The 13,838-nt window shown below is 28.9% G+C and overlaps 1 protein-coding gene across 2 annotated transcripts in view; it reads left to right on the forward strand.

Moving 5' to 3' along the window:
• The window catches only part of LOC107446840 (cationic amino acid transporter 4), a 39,061-nt gene that overhangs the window by 16,421 nt on the left and 8,802 nt on the right, over positions 1-13,838 (forward strand). Inside the window, exons 1-2 of one of the 2 annotated variants that reach the window (XM_016061612.4) lie at positions 983-1,428; positions 8,693-10,287. In XM_016061612.4, coding sequence (XP_015917098.3) covers positions 1,407-1,428; positions 8,693-10,287 — 1,617 coding nt within the window. In that variant the 5' untranslated portion in view covers positions 983-1,406. Of the gene's footprint in view, positions 1-982; positions 1,429-8,692; positions 10,288-13,838 lie in introns of those variants that run through there. The other variant, XM_043053795.3, reaches the window with a different exon arrangement.

The following is a 13,838-nucleotide window of genomic DNA, read 5'->3' on the forward strand; positions in this document are numbered from 1 at the left end:
ACAGTTTGTTATTTAAGCACTTTTTTTCTTTCTTCTTCTTTTTAAGGCTCAAATATTCGATTGTCCTTTTCAAAATTCATAATGTGAAGCTAAAGCAAACTCAATTGTTGAAACCTCTATGAGTTAATTAAATACATTCTGTACGAGTCTGTTGTATTACTTCATTGAAATATTAACGCACTTAGTTTTAAAAAAATAATTTTTTTTTAAAGCTAATACACATAATGAAAATTTTTAGATTTCCAAATTCAAATGAATCGATATACTTTGAAACAAAATTTTTATTATGTTCGGAGTTGTTCAATTTAAAGCCACAACTATAGATTTCTTTTTATTTCGTAGCTAAAAAGAAATTAAAGCCAATAAAGCTTGAAATCTCAGCCATCAATAATAAAAAAATTTCCCTCGCTGACTTACATGTGGTGTGAAAATAACATAGTGTTAGGAACAAATAATATATTTCTTATTTTATTACAAAAATTGTTTTTAATTCAACTAAACTTCGCCTTTTCAGTGTTTATTATATTCAAATAATAATCAATAAGTCATTTATAGTATTTGTAAAAAAAATTCGTTAAGTAAAGTAATGAATAAAAAAATACGAGTATAAGCAAATGTACTTTTTAATTAAAAATATAAAATAATAATTAATGTCCCAAAAAAAAGAGGTAATGCAAATAACACAGAAGTTATATGTAGAGTTGAAAGAAAATTCGAATTCGTTCAAATAATTCCGAATCATTTATGAATAATTTTTGTTTCCAAACAAAGCTTTTATTGCAAAATAATGCTTTAAAATGGTATAATCTATTTCCCTAAATTTTTATAACGTAATGAACGAAAAATTATGGAATCAAATGTACTTAAATTGTGGAAATTTGACATGTCAGATATTTAAAGGTCAGTAATCGTCATATTTTATAATTTCCCTCATAAAGAAAAAACAAATCGATTTCGAACTGCCCGCATGCTCCTTCTATTTGCCTATTCTTTGAGTTACTGTGGGATTTTTTCGATTGGCGATAATTCGTCAGAGCGGCGCCGTTTCATTCTCATCTTGGCGATCATCCGAGTTTTCCCTTGATAGCTGTCAAACCAAAAGCATTCCAGAGAAGCGTGGGAGGCCGTGCAGTGAAACATCTAACAGGGGATGTTGTCAGATCCGCGATACAAACACAGATCCTTCGCTAAAATTATTAACTTATCTCACAATTTTTAAAAATTTATTTATTAGCGATATTATCATTATTATTAAAGTAATAAAATAAAAGTTAAATGCCTCGTTTTCAAGTCGATAAGTGTCACCATACGGAGCGTTTGATGAACATATTGTATTGATAAATATTTGATGCAGCATAATTTTCTGAAAGATTAATTTCCATAAGGATTTGTAAACAAAAAGCAAGATGGGAGATTCATCAGATTCAGGTAAATAATTTTTATTTGACACTGTACTTTATCTCAAATCTTTTTTTCTTCTTTTTTTAGTTGAGTTTCAAAAAAATAATTAAAAATTAAATCGTTTTACATAAAATGCAAAATTATTTCAATAAGTCTTGTATTTTTATCAATAATTAAATGATAACTGTTTCAAAAAAATTTATAAAATTTTATGAAGTATATTTATTAAAAACTAATGTTGTTTAAAAGTTTTTGAAAATGCTATATATATTTAACCCATGTATAATTAAGGATTTAATTGAAAAGCTAGTTCTTACAAGTTTTACAACAAGAAAAAATTTTAAATAATTTAGTAAAATTAAAATTTTTAAACATTAAATGCAAAGCCGATAAATATAAATTTATTAACTTTATGTCGAAATGTATAAAACTCTGAAAAGTCTAATAGCCTATTGTGCAGCCTAGTGCGACGCAAATAAAATATCTACCTACCTGAAATGTCTATCGAAATTCACACCTAAAATAAGTTTGAACATCTAAAATAATAATCACACCTAAAATAAGTTTGAAATGCAATAATCTTTAAGTGTTTTATTCTATGTACTTTCTTAATACCAGATATGTTTTTTTGCCCTCTTTTTATTTCATTTTATAGATAATGAAATATCAAATATTTTATAACATTTTAACTATTTTTTCTAAATATTTTATAGATAATGAAATATCAAATATTTTATACCATTTTAACTATTTTTTCTAAATATTTTATAGATAATGAAATATCAAATACTTTATACCATTTTAACTATTTTTTCTAAATATTTTATAGATAATGAAATATCAAATATTTTATAACATTTTAACTATTTTTTCTAAATATTTTGTACCTAGAAATAAAGAAAGTCACATTTTTAAATTTTAATACCTAGAAAATTATTCAATCTATTTCGATCAAATTTTAAAATTTATTATTTAAAATTGCTTACTTAAAAATTACGTGAACGTTTCTTATTTTTACAGCTTCTGATGTTTCCAGCATTATTAAATTAAGTAAATAAAATTATAAATAACATTTGATGTTAATTTACATAAAATCATCTTTGCAAATCCGGCTTAAAAAATAGGTACAAATAATGCCGGCAATTCGTTTTAGAGATGCAGTAAAAAAATGATATTAAAGTTTGAAAGATCTTTGATTAAAATGTTGGAACAAAATTTTAAATATTCTCTCATATTACCAAATAAATAGCACAGTTAAAGCTTGCCCCTGGAACCATTAAAATTACATCTTACTAAAAATTCCGATTATTAAATCAAAAGTTGTTCAAGAACTTTCAGATGAGAGATTCCGTTTCCTCTTTCAACTGCACATTAAAAGGTTTCAGAACTAAAGACATTGATAATGCCGTCAATATAACTTGTTTTATGACTTTTCGATAATTGATAGTATTTGTTTTTATTTAACTTCATTGTACTGTATAAATTGATTTCTTCTCAAATGTTATTTTTACAACCCTAAGTATCTGTCACCGTTAACAATTTAAGGTAGAACGTCAGCAGTCTGATAAATCTCGACATTCCTATAATCATTTTGGTGATGGTTCGAATTATTTTTTTTTTATCAATATTTAGTATATACACCTATCCTTTAAAAGGTAAAAAAGGTTTTTATCCTTTTAAAGGTTTTCTTTTAAAGGAAAGAGCACATATCCTTTAAAAGAAAAAAAAACAGTGTTGGAAATGACAAGAGATTTTAATAATGTGCATTTTCTATAACATTTACCAAAGGACGTGGTTTATTAGCAATAAATCGGATTAATAACACGCCAAAAAGTGTGAGACATTGCGCGATTAATTTAATATAAAACAGATATAACAAGCGCTTTGGACATTCACCAAAGTGGCTATGTGAATATCGATACTTATTAGAGAATGTCAACATTTATTACATTTTAAAATCTCACTGTAACACATAACATTGCTTTATTTATTTTTTTACTCAAGATTTAAACTCCAACTTCGATTTATTAGTTTCCAGTGCTTCTAAATAAACAAGAAAAAGTGTTAGAAAAGTAAAACAATAAAATGCATGGTTAAGTGAAAACGCTTGACCAATTTTCCCAAATATAAATAGAACTAACCCTTTTACTTTGTGAAGCGTGACGTGATATTTTATGATAAACATTTTTAGTTGTTTTAACTTTTCTTAAGAAAGCATCACAACAAACTTCTGGCAGAAAACGGCTGTTTATGCCATTATTATAAATGTCACCCATTTTCTCTTTTTTTCAATTTGTTGTCAAAGTTAACCTTGGAACTATTTGTTTTTCGTAATTTAGCTTAATAATAACAGACGGTTAAAGAAGACTTACAAGAGATACTCATACCACTATTATTCTTAAATACTTAGTCATATTTTGTATAATAATTTTCGAATGGAAGCAGAGTAAAATTAGGGTATTTCGAACAGCAAAAGTATGAACATATTCTTAAAGTACTATGATTATATATAATAGTATTTTATAAACTAGGAAGCGTAAAGTACATATTTTCACTCTTTCCAGAAGCTGACAAGTGTCATGCATATGGCGTCAGTGAAATTGTAAACCTTAGCAAAATGTTTTCAAATATAATTGAATAAAATAATTTTAAAAAAATAATTTACTATAAAAACTAATTTTCTGCATAGATTAATAAAGATTTTTGCATAGATTAATAAAGCAAATTTTATAATTGTGCAAATTTTTTTAAATTCGCTTAAAAAGTTCTCACTAATAAATAAAATTAACATTAAAAGGGGTGGAAACATTGGACCGCTCTCTTGACGAAACTATTGGGACCATATTTTGGGGGGTCAGAAATTCGAATCGGTTACGCACTGTACAGTACGCAAAATAAAAAAAAATAGTGTGTGGAGTCCCTCCGCGCGAAGGAAGTTAAACTTCGCAACCTGCGACGTTAATTGTAGAAGAATCAGCAGTCGTAGAAGGATCACTAATTCTATTCAACGACTCTTTTTCCTGCTCCGCTCGCTTCCGTGCTCTGTAATCACGGTAATATTGTGCATTTTTGCCTCGTGAACCAGTGGAAGTGCTCGTGGTTGTCTCATCGTCTCGCCCTGGAAAATGTATTTGTGTTTATAATGTATGTGAATGCGTCATAATGTAATTTCAGAAGAGAAAACCTAACAATCAATTGATATTCACAAGAGACGTACCTTGACATAACCTTAAATCCGCCGTGGGATTGTTTTCACTCATTTTTTACAATTGTTATCCACTAAATTTGAAAATAAAAAATACTACCCTATTAAATTATATGTGTATCAAAACAAACTGAAAAAATATTTATAGAAAAACAATACTTTTATGACTTTTATGCTAGTGAGAACCAAAACAATATGGAAATGAATGAGGGAAAACTGGATCCTACCACGTGATTTCCCGGCCAATAAAAATGTAGCGTTAAACGTTTAACGCAACCTTGTTGGAAGTCGCATAAGAAGTATAACTTCAAAAAACAGACCACCCTAAATAGCTTTTGACCAAATGATTGGATCTTCAAATACTAGATATATCGAAATCGATCAAAAATAGGTACTTAATCTTAATAGTTCGAGGGGGGATCTCATATAATTAGTACAGACGATATTTTAAGTTAAGTAATCAGACGCAAAAACGCTTTTTCTCTGAATTAACGTACCTTTTTTTTCTCTCGACGGATTCGAATTTCTAACCCTTAAAATATAGGTGGTGGTCGCAATCTTGGTCCAAATAGTTTTGGTCAAGAGAGCGGTCCAATGTTTGCATCCCTTTCCTTAATGTTAATTTTACTTTTTGCACATTTCACCATATCTCAAGAACATCTCGTTTATTTCGTCTCAAGAACTCGTTTATCCAAAGATAATTCCATGCAAAATATAAATTTTAGTAAATATTTATTATTTTGCTTAATAACAGTCAAATTTTTTTTAAATTGTAAGGTATGCAATTTTTTTGCTTCATAATTTTAAAAGAAATTTAAATGGCAAAATATAATATTGAGCGAAATCGGCCAAATAATTTCTAAGAGATCGAATTCAAAAGATACGACTTTTTAAAAATTCGATTTCTCAGGAACTATTCGATCAATTTCCTCAAATTTCGTATTTTGGCTCTTAAAATTGCAATCTTTAAAATCACGTAAAAAATTTTATACCTTACTATTCAAAATTTTTCTATTGTTATTAAATAAGATAATAAAAAATAATAAATATTTGCTATAAGTTATATTTTGCATGGAATTATCTTCGGATAAACGAGTTTTATAATTTTGTTCGAAAATTTTTCAATTCGGTATCAAAGTTCTCGAGATATAGCGAAATAATAAAAAAAAATGTAAAATTAACAATAAGAAGTCCAAACTTTGGACTGCTCTCTTGACAAAACTATTGGGACTATATTTCCCAGTCTGCGGCTACCCTCTATATCTGGGGTGTCAGAAACCCGTATTTATTCAGAGAAAGAACGTTTTTGTATCTGATTTTTGCAACTTAAAATATCGTCTGCACTTATTAATTATCATATTTGAGGTCAACTCCTCGAACCATTAAGATTGAGTTACAGAATGTGAAGATCCGGTCATTAGTTCAAAAGTTATTTAGGTGGTTCGTTTATTTATTTATTTGCGCGCTGTACATTAATGTAGATAATTGCAACAAACCCCATACTTAACATAGTAAAAGTAGCATATGCAATAGCATATGTTACTTTTTTATTTAGTTTATGAAAAATGTCTGCAAAAATTTTTTACTTAAAAGAAAAAATATTGCATAAACACAGAAAGTAAGAAGAAAGTAAAGTAAGAAAAACAGCATTAAATAACGCTGTCTTGCAATAAATTCCTTGTGAATCAGGATGAATTGATAAATAATTAATTTTAATGTTTTACGTAAATAAATCCTTTATTTTACTTGAAATCAAAACATGGGTTTATTTCTTTTTCAAAACAAATTAATTTAAATGAATGCTTTATTCTGATTTTATCGAAACACAAACTGGAATCATTTATTAAGATAATTAATAAAAATTTAAATTTGTAGGTATATAGAAGAAAATTTTGAAAAAAAAATTAACAAAAATTCAATGGTGAATTGTGCTCCGTATGGTGCGCCCATTGTGAAATAATTTTTAGCATTTGTAGGAAAATTTCATTTACTAAACCTATAAAATATCTCAATATTAAGAAAATTATATTGAATTAAATTTAAATTGATTAATTATGAATGGCATAAACGAATTTATGGTATGAATAATGAAAGAATAAACTAAAAAAATGCGTTTATTTTTCTTTGTTTCAATAGTGTTTCTTATAATAAAATTTTTTTCGAGAAAAACAATGTCTCCGACAGATTAATTGTTAACCTAAAATATTTGAAGTGGCTTGCCCCCGTTTATTTTTTACGAAACACCCCTTCAAAAAGTTAAACATAGCGAAAATAAGAGGACATTTAATCGTGGCCTGATGATGTTAATAAAATTGTATTTGTGTCAGACAGAACATAAAGTTTTTTTTATTTTTTATCAAGGAATAAAATAGGCTATAAAATTTATATGGTTTGTCAAACTAAAGATAGTGTTTTCTTGAACGGGATAATGGATAACTGCACATTAGTTGCTTTTGATTTTTGAATTACATATGGATTTAAACCCTTTATATTTAGTAGTAGATAATTCTGACAAATAAAGCTTTAAATACTAAATCAGTTTATTTAATTTGCATAAAAAAATGGCGGGGCTATAATTTCGTGGTTATTTTAATAGTTTGTCACATGAATACATGTCGCAGTTTATGCAAGTTATATTGTGTTGTTGTTGCCTATCCTCTTAATTGTACTGTTACCTCTAAAATGTAGGTTTTTCGGAATCCAGTGATCGATATATTCACTTTGGTAACATTGTTACCCAGGTTCAAAAACAAAAAAAAAAATCAACAAAGGAATTACTTGAAACAATTACAACCAATTTTATTAAAACCAAAATTTTTCAAACAAACTCAAATCATTTCCAAATGCTGCTAAGTTAGATATTACATATTTCCAAATTATTAGTTACATCAGGTTTAAAATTTAGCAATACGAAATTATATTTCCAATAAAATGCAATTAAAAATATAAGGCTAAATATTCTTGTCATGATATGTTGTGATATCGTTATGTTATTTTGGACATAGCTCGAAATGCGTGTTTAAAAAATATTGACACGGCTCAAACTGCGTGTTTAATATTGATAACTAATGTTGATTTAAGAAAAATTATACAACTCAAAATGCGTGTTTAGGAAAATTGACACTGTTCAATATGCGTATTTGAGAAAATTGACACTGCTTAAAATGCGTATTTAAGAAAATTGACACTGCTCAAAATGCGTATTTAAGAAAATTACAGCTCCTTAAAATGCGTGTTTAAGAGGGCGCTATACTATGGGACAAATTTTTCAAGCTTTATCTTATAAGTCATAGAATTTTCCTGGATATCTTAGTATTTTAATTTAAAATACAGTGGTCATAATTGTAGTTTAAAAACGTAATCAAGTGTGATGTTCTGGTAGGGTAATCATTTTTTTAAATGCGAATTTTAAGAAACATTCCTTTGCTTTATTGTCTTAAACGCGATTTTAGGCTATACCCACTTTCAGCCACTTGTTGACCACTACTTCTGTCAAGTTATCCATATCTTATTTTCTAAATTGTTAAATATTATTGTCTTTGTAGCTTTATTTGAAGAAATGCATGCATTTTAAACAAAATATTGGAGTTTTTCGAAACCACATTAAAATGCGAAAAAGTTTTTTGTTTCTTAAATTCTATGATGCAGAATTGAGAAAGCAATTTTAATACTAGTATTCTTCAAACTTCTTTAAAATAGATTTGATGAGTTTTTTTTAATTTACATATGGTGTGAACATTAAGAAATAAAAATCCAATTTACAAAATTTGTGTTAGGTTTGAATCTAAAAAAAAAGCGCAACTTTGTGACTCCGATACATTACTGGATGAGATAAAGATAGATTCCATTCCTACTTCAATCTTGATTATTCTTGACTTCAGAATTATTCCAGTAAAAATACCACCACTTTTGCAATTAACAGCAGCAAATTCTCTGCTAAGATGTAAACATTAAAAATAGCGTATACGAAAAAAATACATATATATATATATATATTTATAATTTCTAATGAGAGTAAAAAACTAACAGTGCAATAAGAGGTTTCCTATGATTTCAGCTTAACATAATTTTAATTTCCTATTTCAGGCGTAGTGTCAACAGCTAAAAGGACAGCCACAAGGATTAAAAGCTATGCATCCCGTCTCACTAGAAAGAAGTTTGTTGATACAGATCTCATGGAAACAAATTTACGCCGTTGTCTCGACACGGCAGACATCACGCTCCTTGCCATCGGTCATATGGTTGGATCTGGAGTATATGTCCTCACAGCTACAGTTGCCAAAAAAACAGCAGGACCAGCTATAGTTTTAGCATTCTTATTCAGCGGGTTTGCATCATTCTTAGCTGCGCTGTGTTACGCTGAACTCGGTGTGAGGTATCCAAGATCGGGTTCTGCTTACTCATACACATATTTAGCTATTGGAGAACTTTGGGCGTTCTTAGTCGGTTGGAACGTCGCTTTAGAGCATGTTATAGGAGCAGCGGCTATTGCAAGGTCCTGCAGTGCTTATATTGACTCTTTAGCAGGTGGTATGATAAAAAATGGAACGATAACAGTTATTGGAGAAATGCACCACACATTTATGGCAGAATACTTAGACTTCCTTGCGTTGGCAATTTTGATTTTCTTCGTTATATTTCTGTCCTTTGGTGTCCGAATGACATCATATTTAAATAATGTGTTTTCATACGTCAACCTGGTTGTAATATTAACTATTATAGGGGTGGGAGCTTATTTTGCTGATACAAAGAATTGGACAAACCCGGCTACAGGAGGATTCATGCCCTATGGTTTCTCGGGTGTTCTGGCAGCCGCTGCTTCCTGCTTTTATGCCTATGTAGGATTTGATTCGATAGCTTCATCAGGAGAGGAAGCGAAAGATCCACAGAGATCTATCCCCAGGGCTACCATGTTTTCAATGGGCATTGCAACTCTAGCCTACGTTGGAGTATCTACTGTTTTAACTCTCATGGTTAATTATCAAGATATAGCGGATGATTCTGGATTGCCTGAAGCCCTAGCATACCATGGGGCCCATTGGGCTAAAATAGTCGTAATTTTAGGTGCTGTTAGTGGAATGGCCACTGGAATAATTGGAAGTCTTTTCGCATTAACAAGAGTTGTGTACGTTATGGCAGATGACGGGTTACTATTCGCTTTTTGTTCAAACGTCAACATAAAAACAAAAATACCCTTAGGAGCTATGTATATTTTTTCATCCTTGTCCTGCATTATGGCTTTAATTTTTGACATCAATACTTTAGTGGAAGTTATGTCAATCGGCACATTATTTGCATATCTCGTGGTCAGTGCATCTGTTATAATTCTGAGATACAGACCAGCTTCAGAGCTGAAGTCAGATAGTCAAGAGCTCTCTTCAGTGGGAGAAAGTAATGACGATAAATCACCCATATTAGATCAAGCTGGTCAACTTAGAGAACGTTTTAGAATATTGAGAGCTTATATTGACTTGCGTCCTGGCAAGCTTGTGGTGATGTCCGTGATAGGTTACGTGGTATTTACATTTTTGCTTTGCGGATTTGTAAGAGGATGTTACGACTACATCTTTGATGGAGCATGGTGGTCCATTATACTTCTAGTCATTGTTCTCTGTGGTTTTGTTTTGTGTTTCATCCTTATTTCGATTCATCAGCAATCTTCATTACATCTTAATTATAAGGTAAGGTTTTATTTACCTTTTTTTTAAATGCATTTTTATTCTTTTTGTATAAGGAATCGTTCACAAAAACGACCGATAATTCCTGTCATTTATAAAGTCGAGTATTATTATGAATCCATTTTTAATTCTACTATTTATGCACTAAGAAGGGGGAACTTTATTAACTAATTTATTTCTCAAACTATCAGAACATTTATGCTAATGTAAACGTTAAGATTTAATCATAGTGGTACCAAACTACTATAGTAGTCGTTATTCACATAATGTTGTTTTAAACCCCCATTATTTTGCAGGGGGCATTATATTGCTTGAGTTTAAAATAATTTGAATCTATTACCTTCTATACATAATTTTCCTTTGTATTTTGCAAAGACTAGTATCTATGAAGTCTCGTGCCATTAAATTATTCATTGGAGTTATTAAAAAATAAATTAGTTTCGAAATTTTCCAAGCTCATCACTCTATATTTAAAAACAAAAATTTTTATCTAGCAAAAAGAAAGAAAAAAAACTTAAAGTTTAAGGTGATTTTGTTAGTTAGAAAAATTTCGGCTAAATTAAATACTTTTACCATTAAAAAGTATTCTTAACACTAGATTGCCCAAAGAAGTCATTTTGACTGCTTTTTCATTTGCAAAAAATGTACAAATAATAATGCATAAATTTTTTTTTCCAAGTGAAGTAAGTTTTTTTTTATTGTTAATATTTACCAATAACTTGTTATATAACTGTAAATAATATAAAAAATTAACTAAACAAATTTCTATACATATTAGTTATTCCTTCACAATGCAGTCATTTTGACTGCTTTTGGGCAATATAGGTACAGTCCGCAAAAAAAAAAACGAATCACCCTGAATAACTTTCGTTCTAATGATCGGATTTTCTCGAACTAAGTGTCAATCTTAATGGTTCCGGGGGGTGACCTCAAATATGCTAATTAATTAGTGCTAACTATTAATTAAGTTACGAAATCAGGCACAAAAACGTACTTTCTCTGAATAAACATATATTTTTTTTTACATATTTGGATTACTAACCTTCAAAATATAGGGGGTAGCCGCAATCTGGGAAATATGGTCCCCATAGTTTGGTCAGGAGAGCGATCCAAAGTTCGTACCCCTTAATGTTAATTTCACTTTTTACGTTTTTAGTCATATTTTTAAAATTATTAAAGCAATTCAAAGAAAATTGCACCCACTCATAAAACTCGATTACCCAAAGATAATTTCATGAAAAAAATAATTTTTAATAATTATTAATTATTTTTTATTATTTAATTAAATTGAGGATGAAAAAATTTTGAATTATAAGGTATGAATTTTTTTATACCATATTAATCTACATGTTTTTCAATTGAAAAATCTAAAGTTTCAACCGTTTTTATTTATTAGAAGCTGAGAAAAATTAAAACTAATTATTTTTAAACGAATAATTTGGCGACAGTAAAGAAATAATTAAAAGGGGCGATTAATATTAAAATGTGATAAACTTGCGAGGAACTTGATTTCGCGCGCGTAGCGTAAAATTTCATTCATATTTTTTTCGCTAATAATCGTTTGCTAATCTTTTTATTTTTATTTCTTTCAAACTAGTATAAAATGGGATATTTCTTTTTTAGTCGTTTAATATTTTATTTTTCTATTTAGTAAAGAAATTTGAATAAAAAACACTTTATTCAACGAATGTCTAGTTTGAATGTGATTATTTTTTATTTTTTGATTTTGTTTTTCAATAACTGATACAATTTCAATAATATACATACGTATGCCTAGATTTGGAGTAATATATTTATCAATTTTTTGAATATATATTTCATAAATATTAATAAAAATACGTAGTCAACATTTTTTAGCATCTCTCACAACATCGCAAATTTCTCAGCATCTCATAGAGTAAACTAACCAATGAAGGAACACTTAAGCTTAGCTTGCCTTTAAAAAAAAATCATACAAATTTCTAAATTTGTTATTAAATGCAATTGTTTTAAGCTTTTGGTGGTTTAAATAATAAGTAGTAAGATAACCAAGTGAAGGAACAGTTCTTAGCAGTGAATAAACACTAAATTTTCAAGTGAATGAATACTTAATTTTGAGAATGTTTGATGCTCGTTTGGAATCCATAGGCCACACAAGTGTCTAAAAACAAGATTTTTCTTGGAATTGCAACATATAACCACAGTTAACGTGGAAAATGTTACTTTTTTTCAGTCATGGAATGGAAAGTAAAATATGTTTGAATACATAATTTAAAAATTTTTTTTAATTTTTTTCCTCACAGTTTAATAGTTAATTCTAAATTATTAATGTTTATTATTGTGTAATCCGATGAAGCTTTTATTATTATTATAATTAGATCACTTTTTTATAAGATATCTCTTTTCCCTATATTTTTTGAACTTCTTTTTTATCTTAAGTATTTTTTTTCTCTTCCTCATACTTTCTGCTTTAACTTTTTTTCAGCTCTTTCAATCTCTTTAAATTTTCGTTCTTTTTCTGAAGTTAAAGCAAAAAAGTAATTTATTTCTTTTTCTTTTGATTTAACCTTTCTCTTTTTTCCAAATTTTTGGCCACTGTAAATGTATCTTCGAAATTTCTTCTGATTTTCCAGTACCATTTCTAGAATTTCTCACTGAATAATAAATTAGAAAAATGAGTTTCGAAGTTTGGGTAAAATCCATCTCTCATTGACTTATATCTAGTGGGTCATCAGCAGTACTTACCATTTACTTGTGGAACCGTTTGTTTTTGCAACTAACAATGCCTCAAGAGGAATTATCTCAAAATCAGTTTTCAAGCTACTTTCATTATCAATGTTAGTTGTCTCAGCTTCAGTGCCAAAATTTGATTAAACAAATGTTCTTTTAGAAATAAATTCTTCAATATTGAGAAAAGCACAGGCTATTGGATATTTGGGGGATTAAACTTTTCTGTCAGTGCTCCTTTAAAAATTTGCCACATAACTTGTGAGATTTCCATCTCAAGCTTCTGAAGAAATAGTGCATCGTTACTCTCGAAGCATGTGTTTTGTTGATAAGCTGTCTCGCTCATTAACTCTTGGTGTCTGTTTTGCATGCATTCGTTAAACTCAACGTTTCCTACATCAAATGGAAAAATATCACATTTCATAAAAGCATTTTAACTTCATCAGTTGATGCCTCAAAATCTTATTTAAAAATGGATGTAAAAATTTTCTCGACACATTGTTTTACAATTCTTTTGTTTTCAAGATCTAACGGGAGATTTCAATGAATTAGGTAGAAAACTGAACCAGAAAATTTGTTTTGATAAACAAAACTTGCTCAGTTTCAAATTGATGTGAGATTTATACCTATCCAGAACAAGCGAAATAGGGAATTTGATAGCATTTTTAATTAGCCATGGGTAGAAACATTTACAATATATTTGTAAAATGTTGCTGCGATCATCGCTTCATTTCATGAATCGCTTTTTCCAATGAAATATATAGCAGGGACTGATTCTGTAATATCTCAAAGAATTCTTCAGTAAGGAAAAACTACCAAGGGAGGTACTTTTTCTTTTCCGGGTACTT

The sequence above is a fragment of the Parasteatoda tepidariorum genome, chromosome 8 (assembly GCF_982258835.1).
Source record: "Parasteatoda tepidariorum strain Cologne lab strain chromosome 8, Ptep-v5.0, whole genome shotgun sequence".
In the NCBI taxonomy this organism is placed as follows: domain Eukaryota; kingdom Metazoa; phylum Arthropoda; class Arachnida; order Araneae; family Theridiidae; genus Parasteatoda; species Parasteatoda tepidariorum.